The sequence below is a fragment of the Lactuca sativa genome, chromosome 3 (genome assembly GCF_002870075.4).
Source record: "Lactuca sativa cultivar Salinas chromosome 3, Lsat_Salinas_v11, whole genome shotgun sequence".
Classification (NCBI taxonomy): Eukaryota; Viridiplantae; Streptophyta; class Magnoliopsida; order Asterales; family Asteraceae; genus Lactuca; species Lactuca sativa.
Genome location: NC_056625.2, coordinates 35,888,751 through 35,906,497, shown reverse-complemented (window position 1 = coordinate 35,906,497; position 17,747 = coordinate 35,888,751). Strand labels below are relative to the sequence as shown.

The 17,747-nt window shown below is 32.7% G+C and overlaps 2 protein-coding genes across 3 annotated transcripts; one reads left to right on the top strand and one right to left on the bottom strand.

Annotated features, from left to right (window-relative positions):
- Positions 1-564: 564 nt before the first annotated feature.
- Positions 565-3,879, top strand: LOC111917193 (endoglucanase 12). The gene is made up of 5 exons (XM_023912853.3): positions 565-699; positions 875-1,336; positions 2,061-2,966; positions 3,073-3,245; positions 3,328-3,879. Exons 2-5 carry the CDS (start codon positions 928-930, stop codon positions 3,727-3,729), a joined length of 1,890 nt encoding a protein of 629 aa, XP_023768621.1. The 5' UTR covers positions 565-699; positions 875-927; the 3' UTR covers positions 3,730-3,879.
- Positions 3,880-15,219: 11,340 nt separating this feature from the next.
- Positions 15,220-17,332, bottom strand: LOC111917194 (serine/arginine-rich splicing factor RSZ22A). 2 transcript variants are annotated; one of them, XM_023912854.3, is made up of 6 exons: positions 17,210-17,332; positions 16,347-16,450; positions 16,148-16,236; positions 15,772-16,027; positions 15,577-15,693; positions 15,220-15,496 (listed from the first exon to the last, which is right to left on the bottom strand). In XM_023912854.3, exons 2-6 carry the CDS (start codon positions 16,433-16,435, stop codon positions 15,460-15,462), a joined length of 588 nt encoding a protein of 195 aa, XP_023768622.1. In that variant the 5' UTR covers positions 16,436-16,450; positions 17,210-17,332; the 3' UTR covers positions 15,220-15,459. The 2 variants fall into 2 exon arrangements, with proteins under 2 accessions (XP_023768622.1, XP_023768623.1); XM_023912855.3 differs by having other exon boundaries at positions 17,121-17,239.
- Positions 17,333-17,747: the final 415 nt, after the last annotated feature.

The window sequence follows — 17,747 nt, the reverse complement described above, 5'->3', positions numbered from 1 at the left end:
TCGTAGGTTCGTACGATCCTAAGATACCAGAATCATGATTTTAATAACCATTAATTGCAATTCTTTTGTTCTTATATTTTTTTTATATGAAACTTGACAGAATAAAGTTTACAAATGTTTATAGGTTTCAAAATCCGAAATCAAATTACAAAATTGTGTGAATGGTAATGCAAATCTTTACCTTAATTAGTTGTAATATATGACTGTGTAATTATACTACTGAACAGGTTAATATTATTTGACTTTTTGATATTGAACTTTTATTTGGTAATATAAATCTTTCTTTTGTATATTAATTTTTCACGTTATTTAGATAAATAAACCGCTAAATACACATATTATTATAACTGATATCATCTCTCGAACCTTATAAATTAAAAATGAAAATATGTGAAGCTTTACCTAACCCTAGTTGCTAAACTTTCATTTTCATGTAAGTAATTCATATTTAAATACATGTCTCTAACATGCTTCTTCCAGCTTTAGTCTCGTCATCAAAAAATAGTATAAAATAAATAAAATAATGAAAGTTGAATGCATGTCAACCTTCTAAAAGTCAACAAGCTAAGGCCTCTCAAACACTATATTGATATAACCCGATCGACCCCCACTACAATATCAAATACAAAGAAGTATGTATTTATGCAAGAACTCCATGGAAATCAAGCTTTGAAGCTTTCCGTCTTCATTTAGTCAAAGGTAACACACATAGCACCTTTCGATATGCATTCTTCATTTGTATATGTTTTTAAAATAAAGACATTAATTTGATCAATTTTGTGCATCATGCATTTCGTTGCATGTTATAATGTTTTCTTGTATAGCCTTACATATAGATCTTGATAGATTTTTCATGTGGTTCAAACGCAAACAGGTGAAATTCCCCCTCTCTCTCTCTAGAAACACAAGATTTTACAGGGAGAGAGAATGTACGCAGCAAATCACTGGGGAGGGTCACTAGAAATAGCAAATGAAAATGATCATGAAGATCAAAACAGAAGAAACAAGAACATGGAAGACATGGACAAAGCATCGTTGTATAATACTCAAAGTCAATACAGTGGAACTCTAGATGAGACTCAACAGAGTTGGCTTCTGGATCCAAATGATGCTTCCAGGAAGAAGAACAAGACCAGGTATGTGGATCTAGGCTGCATCGTCGTCAAACGGAAAGCCTTGAAATGGACCCTCATCGCCGTCTTCGTTGCTTTTCTGGTGATCGGACTTCCCATTATAATAACAAAGTCGCTACCGAAGCATAAATCACGGCCTCCACCCCCGGATCAGTACGCAGAGGCTTTGAATAAGGCTCTCCTCTTCTTCAACGCGCAGAAATGTACGATTTTTTAACCCTAACCATTTTTCAACGCTTTGACTATTCAATCTGTTTGAATCGTATGCAACAGCAATACCTTAATAAAATTAAAATATAAGATATTATTTTACAATAATATATTTTTATTTTTTTTTAAAAAAAATGTATTTTGAATCCGTCATGGATAAATTGTGGCGATATTTTGATATGTTTTGTTAATTAAATACAGGAAATATTATTCAAAAATAACTTAAATCAAGTATGTGTATCTATAATTAACAGAAAGTCACATATGACTATATTTAATTAATATTGCTCGTCTAAAACATATTAAATATTTATTAAATAATAAATAACTTTTATTCATCAAACTTAAAATGATATGTTTACTAAAATAAATCAAACAAATTGGAATAAAATACTTCCAAAAAATAAGCCATCATAAAAAAATATTTTAATTTTTTTTACTATTAACAAAACTAATTCACTTATTGTTTTGAAATTCTTTAAAGCCTTTTATATTACTAATTTTTATATAAATATAAAAGTAAATATGAAAATCAGCTATTTTTTGAAGAATGTTTGGATAAGAATACAGAAAAATTTCATTGTTAACTATGAGTTTTATTTTTTTCATTGAAGATGGATCACAATTATAAATTTATAAATTTAAGATCCAGAAAAACTTAAATATTCGAAGTCAACCCGACAACTAATAAGAAAATACTATTAAAATATGTTGTAGCGGGGAAGTTGCCAAAGAACAACGGGATCAAGTGGAGAGGGAATTCCGGCCTTAAGGACGGAAGCGATGCAACGGATGTGAAGGGAGGTTTGGTAGGAGGCTACTACGACGCCGGAGACAACACCAAGTTCAATTTCCCGATGTCATTCGCCATGACAATGTTAAGCTGGAGTGTAATCGAATACGAACACAAGTACAAATTCGTCAAGGAATACGATCATGCTCGAGACCTCATCAAATGGGGAACCGATTACTTGCTGCGTACATTCAACTCATCGTCTTCCAAAATCGATCACATGTATGGTCAGGTCGGAGGATCTCAAAACGGTTCAGCGACACCAGATGATCACACTTGTTGGCAAAGACCCGAAGACATGGATTACAAGCGGCCAACCCAACTGATCACCGCCGGAGCAGATCTCGCCGGAGAAATGGCAGCTGCATTAGCATCCGCTTCCATCGTCTTCAGAAACGACGTCGCCTACTCCAAGAAGCTTGTGCAAGGTGCTGCTACAGTATGGACCTTTGCGAGAGATTCCGGCAAGCGTAGCAGATACTGTAGAGGCAACCTTTTTATAGAACCCTACTACAACTCAACAGGGTACTACGATGAATACATGTGGGGTGGTGCTTGGATGTATTACGCCACTGGTAATATCAGTTACTTATCGTTAGCTACAAATCAAGGAATCCCGAGACATGCAAAATCGTTAATGGATATACCAAGTCAACGGGTTCTTAGTTGGGATAACAAGTCGCCGGCGGCGATGCTATTGCTAACAAGGATTCGATTGTTCTTGAATCCTGGGTACCCTTATGAGTCAATGTTAAGTAGCTATCATAATGCCACATCGCTTACTATGTGTTCGTACCTTCATCAGTACCAATACTTCAATTGGACTAAAGGTATGATCAATAGATTATTGTTTTATAGGATTAATTAACTCTGTGTTTGATCTTAAATGCCAAAGAAGATTGAAGAAAGATGAAATTAATATCCATGAGTGTGCAGGGGGATTGATTCAACTCAGCCGTGGACAAGCACAGAATCTACAATATGTCGTGAATGCAGTCTTTTTGGCTTCAGTTTATGCAGATTATTTGGATGCTTCGGATCTCCCGGGTTGGAAATGTGGGTCAGCGTTTATCCCCTTGGATAAACTTCGTGAATTTGCCACTTCTCAGGTTCAAAACTCAAACTTCATCGTTTCAATGTTTTCTTTTCGTCTTATATGTCAAACTTATTAGTTATTAATTATGGTTGCAGATGGACTACATTTTGGGGAAAAACCCGATGAATATGAGCTACGTGGTGGGTTATGGGAAGAAATATCCAACACACGTTCATCATCGAGGTGCATCGATACCAGATAACAACGTCAGATATTCATGTAAAGGCGGGTTTCAATGGCTGTCTTCTGGTAAAGCTAATCCAAACATCATCACCGGCGCCATGGTTGGAGGTCCGGACCGGTTTGACAAGTACAGAGATGTGCGTCGGAATTACAGCTACACGGAACCCACTTTAGCCGGAAATGCAGGCCTGGTTGCTGCACTGGTTTCACTCACGGCAACCGGAGGCAATGGAATTGATAAGAACTCCATATTTACCGCAATTCCACCGCTTTACCCTACCGCCCCACCACCACCGCCGCCATGGAAACCATGAGAGACTTTGTAATTACTCAATAAAGAATTAAATTTAGTTAATTTGATATGTTAGTTCATAATTTACAGTATAATACTTATTTTTCTTTCCACAACTACATTTTACATATTAAAATCTAATAACCATCTCAATTGCGTAACTTTAACGTGATTGCCCGTGTGTCACGATACGTTTATTAGTCTTATACTTTCGTAATGTTATATTATACAGATTATTTATATAATTTCGCTATTACTCGGGGTCTATGAGTGCAACTTTGTCTTTTATATATATATACTAGTAAATTTTTGAGCCCGTGCTAGCACGACCCGTTAGCCCATTTTTACATGATATAGGACCAATAACTAATAAATTTGGATAAAACTTAACAATAATTTAGAAATAGATATTTCACAATTTTGGCAAGGATGGACTAATCTGTCAGAAGCATGGAATTTTCAATAAATTCTTGTGTATTATGTTTGGACCAAGTGTATGAGAAGGGTAACTACCTTGGAAATGGTGTATTTCAATACATATACAAATTAAATGTAGCATGTTAACAAATGGACAATATAGAAGAGGGATTAAACATAGCTCAATGGCACCCTTGTCCTTCTATTCTTTGCTCAACATTCTGTTCGTTGCTCAACATTAGATGTCGATTTAGTAATACATGAAAGCAATTTGTTGTATTTAAATTCTCAATTTTCTCGGGATGAACCAAGTCCAACAGGATATCTAAGCATTTCCAATTGCATACCTATGGATCCTCAAGAATTTAGGGTCCATCTGTGCCATAACAAAATCCATAATCAAACATAAATCTTTCATGTTGGAAAACATTGCCACCAAATAAACCTCAAAATCTCAAATGTAATCGTTTTCATTCTTATGGGATTCCTCACACCAAAAGCCAGATTTGATTGCTTCAATCGCTTGTTACAAATCTTGCAGGCTCGATACCACATAGCTTGGTCAGGTTAAATCAAAGTCATAGAAGCTATAAACAAAGACTAAAAAATAAAAAAACTCATTTTTTAACAAATGGGTAAGATTTATGAACATTAAGTGTAAATTCTATTAATTTTTATATTAACAAATGGTTATATGTCTTATCTGTTCCTCTACCAAAGATGGGTTGTTGGTTATTTGGTCAATGTAACCTGGTCAAGATACATTAACCAATCACCAGTTTTCATTGAGGGGCGCAAACCGGAGCCAACAGCTACCATGGCCTTTTCTTTTCCTTTAGAAGAATACCATGATTTTAACTTTTTAGAATCTAGAATATCAAAGTTTATTTTTATGATGCTTTTTTATTATCCATAACGATGCACCTAAAGAAAGCACCTTATAAATAAATATATTTATAATTAGTATGCATGGTGACAAATGGAAAATCAAAGACCGTCATTTTATGATATAAATTACCTTCATAATGGGATACACATCCAACTTTGATTGCAACTACCGGTGATTTATCAACCATATATATTTAACTAGGCGTAACCACGCGCGTTGTGCAAGAATTTATTTAAGTGCTAAAAATAATTATGGGAAAAAAATAGAAATATGTTAAAATTTACGTTTTTAGTTATGTTTTGGGCATTAACCGAATTATCAAATAAGATAAAAATCAATCATTTTATATTTTGATATATCTAATATAGTCCATACCTTATAAACTTTATTTTACTCTTATAATATCTAATATATATTATAACTTTTTGTATAACATTAATATAATCTACTTTTCTTATGTTCGATAATTTTTTTCGGATAAAATAAGAAATAAGTTGTTTTAAATGAACTATTAATAAACAATATTGAACTAATAAACTTTGTATTACACTATTTATACTACACCAAAACATCCAATGTTTCATATATGAACTTTCGAATATTAAACATTGAAATTAAGAATGAAGTCATACAAAATATATCATTATACATAAATGTCATCAAGAGTTTTATAATAAGTCAATTAGTAAATATAATATTTAATTTTAATTACATATTTTGCAAGGCGTACGTTTGACTTTATGTTGGTGCGCCGAGAATTCGCTTCCTTAATTTGTACCTAAAAATTAAGGTGAATAGGAATATAAAATAAATATTACTAAGCATTAATATAATTAATTGAAAAGGATATGTGGATCTTCTACCACCGGTTAAAGACAACATACATCTTTAGTGGTATCGATTCCTATGTGAAATTGAAGTAGTCATTCTATGTACACCTTGTTTCTAATTACATAAACAAATATGAGTAACCAAACATAAAAATGTTATCTTTATGTAGGAAAAATATTTTATTTAACTAACAAATTAAATCATATAAGTTTAAGTGTTAGGAGTTTCAAAACATTAATATTTAATCAATCAATTAAGTAACACATGTTGAAAATTTTACAATCATTATTAAAAAGCATTTGAAATATTAGATTTTAAATGAATATTGATTGAAGTATGTGTGTGTGTGTGTGTGTATATATATATATATATATATATAAAGAGAGAGAGAGAGAGAGAGAGATGGAAAGTATAACATATGTATGAGTTTTAATTAATTATCTTTTTGAAATGGTACAATTACAAAACAAAAAAAATATATATATTTAAAATATTTAATTAAATATTTTCGGCATCATCCTATATAACATATGATCAATATATTAACGATTAAATCACAATATACAACGACTGTATTACAATAATCCAAAAATGAACAAAATATAAAAAGGAATTAGTATAACAAACTTACAAATTAAAAACTCTAATATAATAGCATATCTCCAAAAGTGGTCATAAGACCTCAACCCAACACAAAAACCTTTAAGTTTGTTTTCTTTCTGAAATTTGTATATGATTTGTATGCATGTCTTCCCAAAAGATTGACCTTTTTATAGTAAACTTTTCACCAAATGTTAATTAAACATAATATAAGTTATAAAACTTTTGAGTGTTAAATCATAATTAAGAAAACTTTTGAGTGACATTAGTTAAAAAATGGAGTTTCAAATGAATGTGGTTTGAGGAAGTTAAAAAAGGGGGTTTCAAATGCATGTGATTCAAGAAAAAATGTTAGTTTTATAAGTATGTTTGATATGATAGTTTGTGGTCAAATCAATGGCAAGAAACTCCGCAAAGAGATGACTATAACAAAAAAGGATCATAATAGGCATTGCATCAAACTCCTATTAGGCACATCAAACATCAATTATCAAGTTGTAAAATATCATTTACTTATTGCCATCGTATAAGACCAATCAATGTAATGTGATTCAATTGTAGAGGGGGAGAAAATGAGAAACCGAAACATGTATTTAAATATTTTTCAGCAAATTACATAATTATAGTAAACAAATGATAAATATTTTTAATTTTTGGATACCGTTTTACGAAGGCACCTTTAAACAACTCCCTAATGAAATTGAACATGAGAAAATACACACACGTAAATGGAGAGGGATAGAAAGATACAAACCAGCACACGTAAATGGAGAGGGATAGAAATATACCAACCAATAGTTATAGAAGGCAAGGCGCTGACTGAGAAAGCAAAGCTAGCTGATTAAAGTTGAAGTTTGATAACTAACTGGGAATTGCCATTGAAGAAACTTTACTCCATAGCCACACATAATTCGTACTTAGCATATAATTTTCAATCAAAGCCCTAAGGAAAAAAAAAATTAGAAAGGAACATGATATTAACGACCATTCGTTAACAACAAAAACTCCTCAAGTTTAGAAAGCAAATTCAAAATAATAAGTTGGTACCAACACATCGTATTAAGTAACAAAATCAAACATTTGTGCTCTCCCAAAAAATCCAGATCTTTGGTTTTCATTTTTTATGATAATTTGTTTTCCCTGCCTTCTTTTAAAGCGTAAGTCTTATTAAAGGCATTTCTCATGCTAGTAATCAAAGGCCACAACTGTGGTAAGCCATACATGATATTTAAAAAAAATGACTGAAAACAAGAAATCATTGGACTAAAAAAGAGGAATTTACCAAATTTTCAAAATCAGAGACGTCATCAACAAAACATTAATGAAAGAGGGAACGAAACTACATATTTATCAACCCTAAAATCTCCACATCGCCTTCATATCTGACATCGATCAGATCAATTGTGTAAAAAAAAAAAAGATAAGATGATATTGTAGAAAGAGAGATGATGAAGATAAACTTAAAACCGATTAAAATAAATAGAAATCAGAAAAGAGCGATGATTGTTTGGGGATTGCCGGAAGGTATGGGAGTTTCTAAAACACCAACATACTTTCTCTTGAAGTCGCACTATCCAGCCAATCTCCAAAGATTTCCTAATTCAAAATAAGCATGGACAGGAAGAGGGCGACACAAAGACGCATAAGTGACGAGGGGAAGCACATCGGTTCCCGAGGTCATGAAAATCACCCTTTTTTTCTAAAAAAATCCAGAGTTGCGGTTAGAGTAAAATGGGAATCGTTAAGCGGGTGCATCTTTACCTGTAGAATATGAAACGCTGCAGGAGAGGGAAAGAAGAGATATGTTGTAAGTTGCGTCGTTCAGGAGATGTGCTACGTGGCGCCAAAGAAACCCTGTAAATCTAATTTAGGAGGCCTGAGATAAAAAAAAAAAAAAAAAAGGTTTTTATATATAGTAATGATATATATTGTATGTTAGAATGCATCAATAAAAATTTAGTAAAATTTATATATGTATTAAATGATATTCATACTTATAATTCATTTTTATGGAAACTAATTAAATTCGTCATTGACTATGCATAAAAATGACAATATATATATATATATATATATATATATATATATATATATATATATATATATATATATATATATATATATATATATAACAACTATTGTATTCCTGAATGCACCAATCACAAATTAGTAAAATTAAATAATTTATTAAATCAGTAAAGGTATTTTCGGGTATTTGCACTTTCAATTAATAAGTTCATTTAATTAAATCTCTGCAATTAAAAACCAAAATAAATATGTTTACTTAGTGTATCTCTTTGATCCACCGTACTCGTCCCTTTCATTATCCTTTGTCTTCATTTTATATACAAAACCCTACAATAGGGGTGATCGTTGTTCGGTTTGAAACCGTGAAACCGGCCAAACCGGTCATAGGTTTGGTTTTACGGTTTGTATTTTTCTTAACGGTTTGGTTTGCGGTTTCGAACTTTTCAAAACATAAAGAACGGTTTGGCTTATGGTTTTTACAATTTCAAACCGTATAAAAACCGGACCGGACCTTATCTATATATTAATTATTATTTTTATATGTAATTGTATTTTGTTGTATTATATATTAATTTTTATATATAAATAATAAAATTTAAAACCCACAAGTCCACAACATTTAATTAGCCCAATCCTAATTTATTTTGTGAAGCCCAATCCCAAGTCCAAGAGGTGTTTTTCTTGCCTTAATCCCGAAAGACGCACCGTCTCAAACTCAGAAAGACAGAAACTCGAATTCCTTTCCCTTTCGGCAGTTTTAATAGGTTAATAGTGCAGTTTTTTTACTAAATTAGTTTAATGGACTCGACTAAAATTGACCTAAAAAGCCCAAATCGTGAAACCAAACCAGAGCCAACCGTTAGTAACGGTTTGGTTTGGTTCGATTTTAAAATTTCAAAGGTTCGGCTTTGGTTTTTGCTTGACAAAAACCGTTAATAACGGTTTGGCTTCGGTTTGACCTAAAAACCGAAAAAACCGGACCGTGAACACCCTACCCTACATCACCCATTTAATTGTTCCCCAAAAAACAGCATCGGCTCTCTTTCAGCCGCCGCTCAAAGTTCCCTCAAAATGAATCGGATAGATGGAACAATAACACTAAATAAAACCTACAAAAGCTAAATAAATGTCCTCTTCTTCTTTTTTTGTTGCTTCCACTCCTTGACTATTTGATCTCAACTTATTCTTCTCTACGTATTCCCACCGATCGAATGGTTTCTAGCAGTATCTGGTGTTGTGCTCCCTCCTTGAGGTTGAGGGTTCAAGTTTTGTCGTGGACATAGATGAGATTTAAAGAGTAGTTTAAAAGTATGTTAGATTTGTCGTTTCAAAACACACACACACACACAAAAAAAATAATAATAATAAAAAAAAAAACGCACTCCCACTGATTTTTCTTTAGAAGTATGTTAGATTTGTCGTTGACATAATTGGGATTTAAGGAATAAGACTATTTATGTAATGTCGCTCTTATAAAGGGACTATTTCTGTAATATGGAGGACTTCTTTTTTATTTTTTCCAGTTTTACAAAATAAAAATGGACCATTAATCTCCTTATTATATAGGAACCATTTTGTAATATCGTTATTTCATATGAACTATTGCTATAACTATTTGTTATAGGGATCATTTCTATAACCATTAATTATAAGGACTATTTCTATAACAATTTCTTAGGGACCATTTATGTAACTTTGTGACTAAGGTATTTTTGTAATTTTTTGAATTACGGGCACTAGTTTTTATTTTTCTTGCACTTTGTATATAGTAGTCAAACCACATAATTAAATTGTTTGACACAATTAAAGAAATAATAACCAATATGACAGAATAAAAATTTACATTCAATCATTTACAAAAGAATCTTTATTTAGAGACAAAATTTTAATGAGAAGAAAAATAGTTTAGGCGTGGTGACTAGTTTGCCACTACGACATTAATGACTATGAAATCGAATTTAACAGTGGAACCATGGATTGACCTCTTTAGGCCTTCCGGTATATCCTCAATGGAGGGTTCCGTTGCACAAGCTAGCAAAGACAACGACCATGAACATCATCCCGTAACTCTGTTCTTCGTCGTTGTCGTAGAGAGTTGTGGTCACCACCACATTTGACCACGACGTTCTTTTTCTCTGCAAGCACTCTTCTTTTGTCTTCTTTCTCTTGTGCACACCATCCTAACGCCAATGTGGTGAGTTGTGGTTCATGGTCTGTGAGAAGTACTTCAGACATCCTTATTTCTTCCCCATAACTCCACAACATAACATAGTGTTTCTTCAATGAACCTTTAGCCTCTTTCACCGCGTGTTGATTTTCCCTACGACATTGAGATAAACTAAGTTTTATATGGAATTTCTTGGTGATAACGGCTTTAAGTTGACTTAGTGGCAATTCTTGGTTGGCTAGAAATACCCTGTAAAATATTTCTCAGTCCACTTATATGTGATTATGGTAACTATTTCGAAACTTCTAGAGCAACAATGGACGATGAGAAGGGATTTTATTTGAAATGCATTTTCATTTTCACTAGTCAAAGAAGTCCATAACTTAAATGGACAATGAAATTTATCTTCCTTTTTACCACATCTAACAATCTACAATTTTCAATTTTTTGCCACCAAAGTCTATAACCATTACTCGGGGTATAGTTTTGTAAGTATTCTTTCAACTGACATATAGATTCAAATCTCATTCACAAGACTGGTTTCATTAGCTTCAAATGTTGGTTAAGATCATGAATAAGAAATTTTGGTTTTTTTAGAATTTTCATGATCACTAACTACATCAGATTCAGCTACATCTTCTTTAGCTTCACCACCTAGACAAAGTTTACTTAAAAACTTTATCATTCATTGTGTTGCTGAAAGTTGGATTTACCTCATCTTTTAGAACATGCTCGAAAGGAATGTTTTTTACTGAAATGGAGTACATTTACCAGGCCCAGCCCTAAGGATTCAAATGTCCAGGATGAGCCGGAAAAAAAGGCCCTTAAGCCTTAACATGTAACGAATTAAATTACATAAACTTTTTCTTAAAACGATGATAAACTTTATAGCACTAAACATAGCAAAGTTATAGTATTTTAATGAGTAATTACATATCGTAACAGCTAACCGACGACTCATGAAGCTCTCCTAGCATTCTTGATATCAAATTGGTTGATCAACTCTTCATATTTTATACTCTCTAAGAGCTTGTTCTCGATAGATATCATTGCAAAACCGCTTATTCCTATTTGTAAGATGATCCAAGGAAATTTCATGTTCGTTAACCCTAGTGGTAACATGGTGTCGATTTGCATAACCTTCACCATCTAATTTACCTTTTGAAATCTCTTTCTAAACACTTTATAACAGAAACAAAATACTATGTCTGGTACTTTCAAATATACTAGCCATTCTATCACACTTCTCCAAATTTGATAAAGTTCTTATATATAAAGCTGCAAAAAACAATCGTCTACCAAATTTATCGTAGGGACCATACATAATACTATTATCTCTTTTAGGACCTTTCTCGACCAAAAGTTTAATCTCCTCGTAATTATTTTTTTCCCACCTTCTTGGATCACATATATCAACAAGTTCTTTAATGGGCTCTTGCTCTTCTATCTCTTCTACTTCTACATGCTCTTGCTCTTCAATGTGATCTTCAACATGCTCTTCAACAAGTTGTCTATGGATAAACTTATCTAGAACACTGACGTCAGCCTTTCTCTTTTCTTCATCTGGTTTTCTCCTTTTACATTTTTTACTATCGGATAGTTGTTTAGACTTCATCACTACAAGTTCATTAGTTCCAGCTTCAACATTCAAGTAATTACAATAAAGATAATCTGAAAATCTGATAATTAGATAACCTGATTTTTGATAAACAATTATACAATTAACATAATCTAGTAATCTAATTTTAGTTTCTGATAATCTATTATAATATGATGCAACATCCAATCAGATTTTAGAATTTCAACATTAACGATAATTTGATAAAGTGGTATTGATTCTTTAAATACTCTAATTTGTGAATTATGATAAACAATTACACAATAAACATAATCTCATAATTTAACTTCAATTTCTAATAATTTATTTCGGAATCATTCATTCAACATTCTATAATCTGGTTGAATCAGATTTCATAATAACATTAAGATTTCAGTCATTAACTAATAACTATAATACTAATTTGATATTGTGATAAACTATTAAACTGGTTTCTATGAATCTGATAAACTAAACTGATAATCTGTTATTCTATTCATTCAAGTATTCAGTTAGCAATTATAAACTGATAATCCTCAATTCCTCATAATCTATTACCTGATTAGCAGGAGTGCACTGCATTCAGTCGAGTAAATCTGTAAATGAGTAATCGAACCTTACTAAGTTGTTGTCTTCGAGTTGTTGTTGTCTCGCTGATTGTTTTTTCTTAACGCGATCGCTTCTGGCTTCTACTACAATTTGATGTTGCCTTGTGTCTTCTCCCGTACGTGACTGATTTTGGACTGCTTTATATTTGGAATGTGCTAAAACTAACATACTATTAAAAAAAAAATGGGCCCCTTAAAAATATGGCCATGTTCCAATGCCCACTTTACATTTGCTCTAGATCGGCCTGGGCTTCCAATTATCTTAACCCCTTTGATAAAGTTTCCACATGCACACAATAATACACAGGATCACACTTATCCTTAATCACTTTTTTAGACCATCCTTCAAATCTTCGATGGCAAGCTCCTGAAAGTTAAAATGATATACTCTATCCCTCGTACCTTCTAAATCTTGTAGATGATTAGGAATGAAAAAGCCATGGTAGATGATATACATTACAAAGTCACCTTTGATGTTACTTTAAAACTTCATTTTTGTTAAATTAAGATGATTAGAAGCTTTCAAGAACCAAATGACTAGGTTTTCACCAAAAATTATTCAATTGCACACATTTACTTGAACACACTAACAAATTGAGGCTTCACATGAACATTACAGAACAACCCAAAAACGACATCATTTAATCTACTCTATTCAGCCATTCAAAAAAAAAAAGTGAGATTCATTTTCCACGTCTGGACCACATGGCAACTTGCAACCGGGAAATTGAATGGAACCTACTCTAGTTGTTGAATTGTGACAATTTTAGGACATTAGGGTTTACATTGGCCCGATTTCATAATGAGTGGCCCTATAGAGACAACGACACTTTCATGGCTAATTTTATCATTAATCATTTTATTAATTAGTGGCTCTATACGGTAGTCACCAAGTTTGGAACCATCAATGACCACTGAGATTGGAATTATCAAAGACCACAATCCAATTATGCAAAAATGACCGACGAAAATCTCTAATCACAAAATTATGCATTTGGTTAAGCTTTTCTTGTATTAAAAAAACGATCAATGTTCTATAAGATTTTACTTTGATCATTAAAGCATTTTTATACATATTCAGTTCTTAAAGTTTGAACATGCATCTGGATGCATGGCTTTTTTGTTACAATCTTAGATGACACGTTGTAATTAGAATGATGTATATTATTCTATAACGGATGTCTAAAGTTTAAATATTGTACGCCCATTAATTATAATTTTATATGTTAAACAAACTATTTATTAACGACTTTTTTCCATGAACTTTAAACATCTTTATTAATTGTAAAAATTAAAAGAGCAACCCCTTAACCACAATCAAGATGACCTTTCTTTTTAATATTTATACATTTCAAAATGAAATTGCCCAAACATTGGGGTATGGTGCTGTTTAAAGAAAAAAAATACTCACCAACTACAGCACAATTTTTTCTAGAATTGGTATTTAATACAACAATCCACTCATTTGCAATAATGTTACTAGAATTAATATTCTTGTACCTACCCTCCACTTTCTCCCCACATCTCATGTTTCAATCATGCCTCTTATATTATATTAGATAAATTAATTTACATAAATCTCACGACCAATGGTATCTATATAACGGCCATAATAATTATTATTTTATAAATGTACTATTTTTGTAATATTTATATAAAAATAATTTATTTTAATAAACTATACAACAATACCCAGTTCCACAAGATTATAGATTTGGAGGAAGATAAATTATAGGCTATTTGATATTCCTCTTACTAAGTCTGGTAATAATATCATGAAGAACCATGCATGTCAGCTTCAAAGCACAATGCATATCAGCACAATATTGTGCCTTATTTTGCCACGTTAACACCTAATTTATGTATTTGTAATAAAGAGTTGTCGTGGCAAAACTAATCAGTGGTTGACAACTGTCTCATGTGCCAATGATGCACATGTTAACTATATAGGTGGCGGCTTTTCACTGGATCTATGTGAGGCTTACAAGGAGAAGTCTCCTTGCTGAAGAACTATTTCATTGTCAACAACTATATAGCAGTTGCAGGAAGAAAGATTATAAAGGCAAGAGACTGCAAAACCCAAAATTACAATTAGGCAAAAAAAACGTCATATATAGAGATGGCCCATTCTGCGAAATGGGTAGTTTTCTTAAAATTTGGGTACTTTTTGGAAGAAAAAAAAAAGGTTAAAGAAAGATGACTAGATTTGTTGTCTTTTTGTCATGAATATATTTCAAGAACAGATCAAAGTACCTTTATATGATGCCGTTAACAAAAACAGGACTAATTTGGTGAGCTGGGACCCACAAATGATGATCCCAGAGCAGAGAAGCGGAGAGTGTAGAAGTAGTAGTAGAAGCATAAACACCTCGACACACAAAAACAAGCATATTACTTTAGCACTGTTCTTTCTATCCCTGACATACACATTCTGTGTCTATTAAAAAGCAAATAAAATAAACTCTGATACTTTGAAAAGTTTAAGAACCTTAGAATTTAGAAAGATGAAAACACAGTCATAGTCACAGTCACAGATAACAAATTCATCCACTTCCACACTCTACTTGAGTTCAAACAACTCCTTTCATCTCCTCAGTCCTCCTTTAACATAACAATCAGCTCCTGCTACGACGCCTATCCTTAAGCCCATTTCTGAAACCATACACAAATGACATCAAAAAATATTCAAAAAAAACAAAAATACTAAAAAATATATATAAAAAGAACTTCACCCGTTTGTGTATGGCACTTCATCACGTCCACGATACGGTGGTGACCTGCTGTAGTTTGCCTTACGAGGTGGTGACAAACTCCGGCGTGGCGGTGACCGCCCACGCGGACTGTAACTCCTGTTCCAAAAATAATTAAATTAATCCAAAAAAACATCAACTTTAATAATAATTATTATTATTATAATCTATTCTCACCTGCGACCATAGCTAGGGCTCCGGCGGTATCTAGCGGGGCTGCGGCTGCGGCTCCGGCTGCGACGTCTACCTCCACCGCCGCCGCCGCCGCCACCACCACGGCACTCACGAGCAAAATGACCAGGCTCACCACATTCATAGCATTTCAGATCAGAACCACCGGAGCGACCACGACCTCCTCCCCGACCGCCGCCACCGCCGCCGCCGCCTCCTCCTCTAGAGTTATGAGACATCTCTACTCTCCAACCGTTCTTACCTGGTTCAGTGAATAATAGATGAGAAGTCAGAACCCAAAAGAGGAACATGTAAATGTATAAATACAGCAATTTAAGAAAAAATGGAATATGTATTGTAATTTGTATATTTGGACACATACCATCAAGTTCTCGGATGGCATCCTGAGCATCTCTTTTGTCATCAAAATCAACAAAAGCATAGCCTGGAGGCCTTCTTGCAACCCACACGCTGCACATTTATCAACAATGGCAGATTAAAATGAAATGAAACTTTAATCTTATAGTCATAAGTCATAACAGCTTAACCTTAAGGAATTCAAGGAATTATTTCTCTCTTACCTACGAATGACACCAAAAGTGCGGAATTCATCCTCGATTTCTCTTTCATTAACCCTTGGGTCCAGATTACCAACATAGACACGTGACATCTTTGATAATTTTACCTGTCAAGATCAACAAATACAGATCATTGGGTGTATACAGAATTTTACATTTTGTACCATGGTTAAGAATACACACACACACACAGCCATACTATGTCATCCCAAAAAAAGAACAAAGAAAAGCATAGTTCAGCCTATACTTTAATGTTAAAGAAAAACTCTTTTGCCCAAAGAACCTGTAACTGCAGTTCGTCTATCCCAATAGGCAGTTACTCTCTGATTAAAACCCCAAGTTTTCTACTCATGGCATTTGGTATGAAGTTTAACCTAGCTCTAATTCTTTCTCAAAAAAAAATTACAATTCTTATCAGTTAGCAAGTTAAATGAGGCCTATTTGACAAAGAAGGAAAAGTAAAACCCTATTACCAGCAAACCAAACTGGATTGTGTGCTAACGTTTACCAAACCAATCATTGAACACCTGAAGTTATAGCCTTAGGTCTCGTGGGAGACGTAACTTACACGTCTAAGTTCTGACAGATCTAAGAAGTAAAATTAGCAAAATCTACTACTACAATTCATCTAATCAACAAATGGTACAGAAAAATACACTTTATCGACATCAGGAGTCCCAGATAACAAAGCGTATGCTACTATAGAATATATGAAAAGGATGAAGGCGCTACGAACATGAACTTTTGGAAATAGGTTACAAAAGAACTAGGGTTTACCTTCCGAAGCCAATTACAACAAGAAAACTGACTATCAAAGTATGTTTATGAAAATAACGGAGAACAGAGGCAGAGATGAGCGATATTACCTCAAAACCCTAAAATGGAGTAGGAGGCAGTGAGAACGAGGTTTGGAAAAAAAAAATAATACGAGTATATGGTGTTAACGGGATCGGGAAAGACTTCGCAACCCTCTCTCGTTTATGTCTATATATAATAAACGTTTAAAAAAGTTTTAAAAAGTTTTATTATCACTGTACCCGGTATATTTGTTTAAAAGGTCGGTGACTATTTTTGTATTTACTTATAACCGTGGAAATCATAGTTTGATTAAAAATTTTATATAAACAAAAAAATTTATAATTGTACAAAAAAAATGCATTGGATTATTGATGGTAAGTAATCATAACTTAATTTGATAATTAAGTAAACATAATATTTTAACATAGATTTAGAAATATCAACACAACATTGGAAGTTTTATATAGACAAAAAAAGATTATAGTTGTACAAAAAAATGCATTGGATTATCGATGGTAAGTAATCATAACTTAATTTGATAAGTAAAATTAACATAATATTTTAATATAGATTTAGAAATATGTACACAACATTGAAAGTTTTATT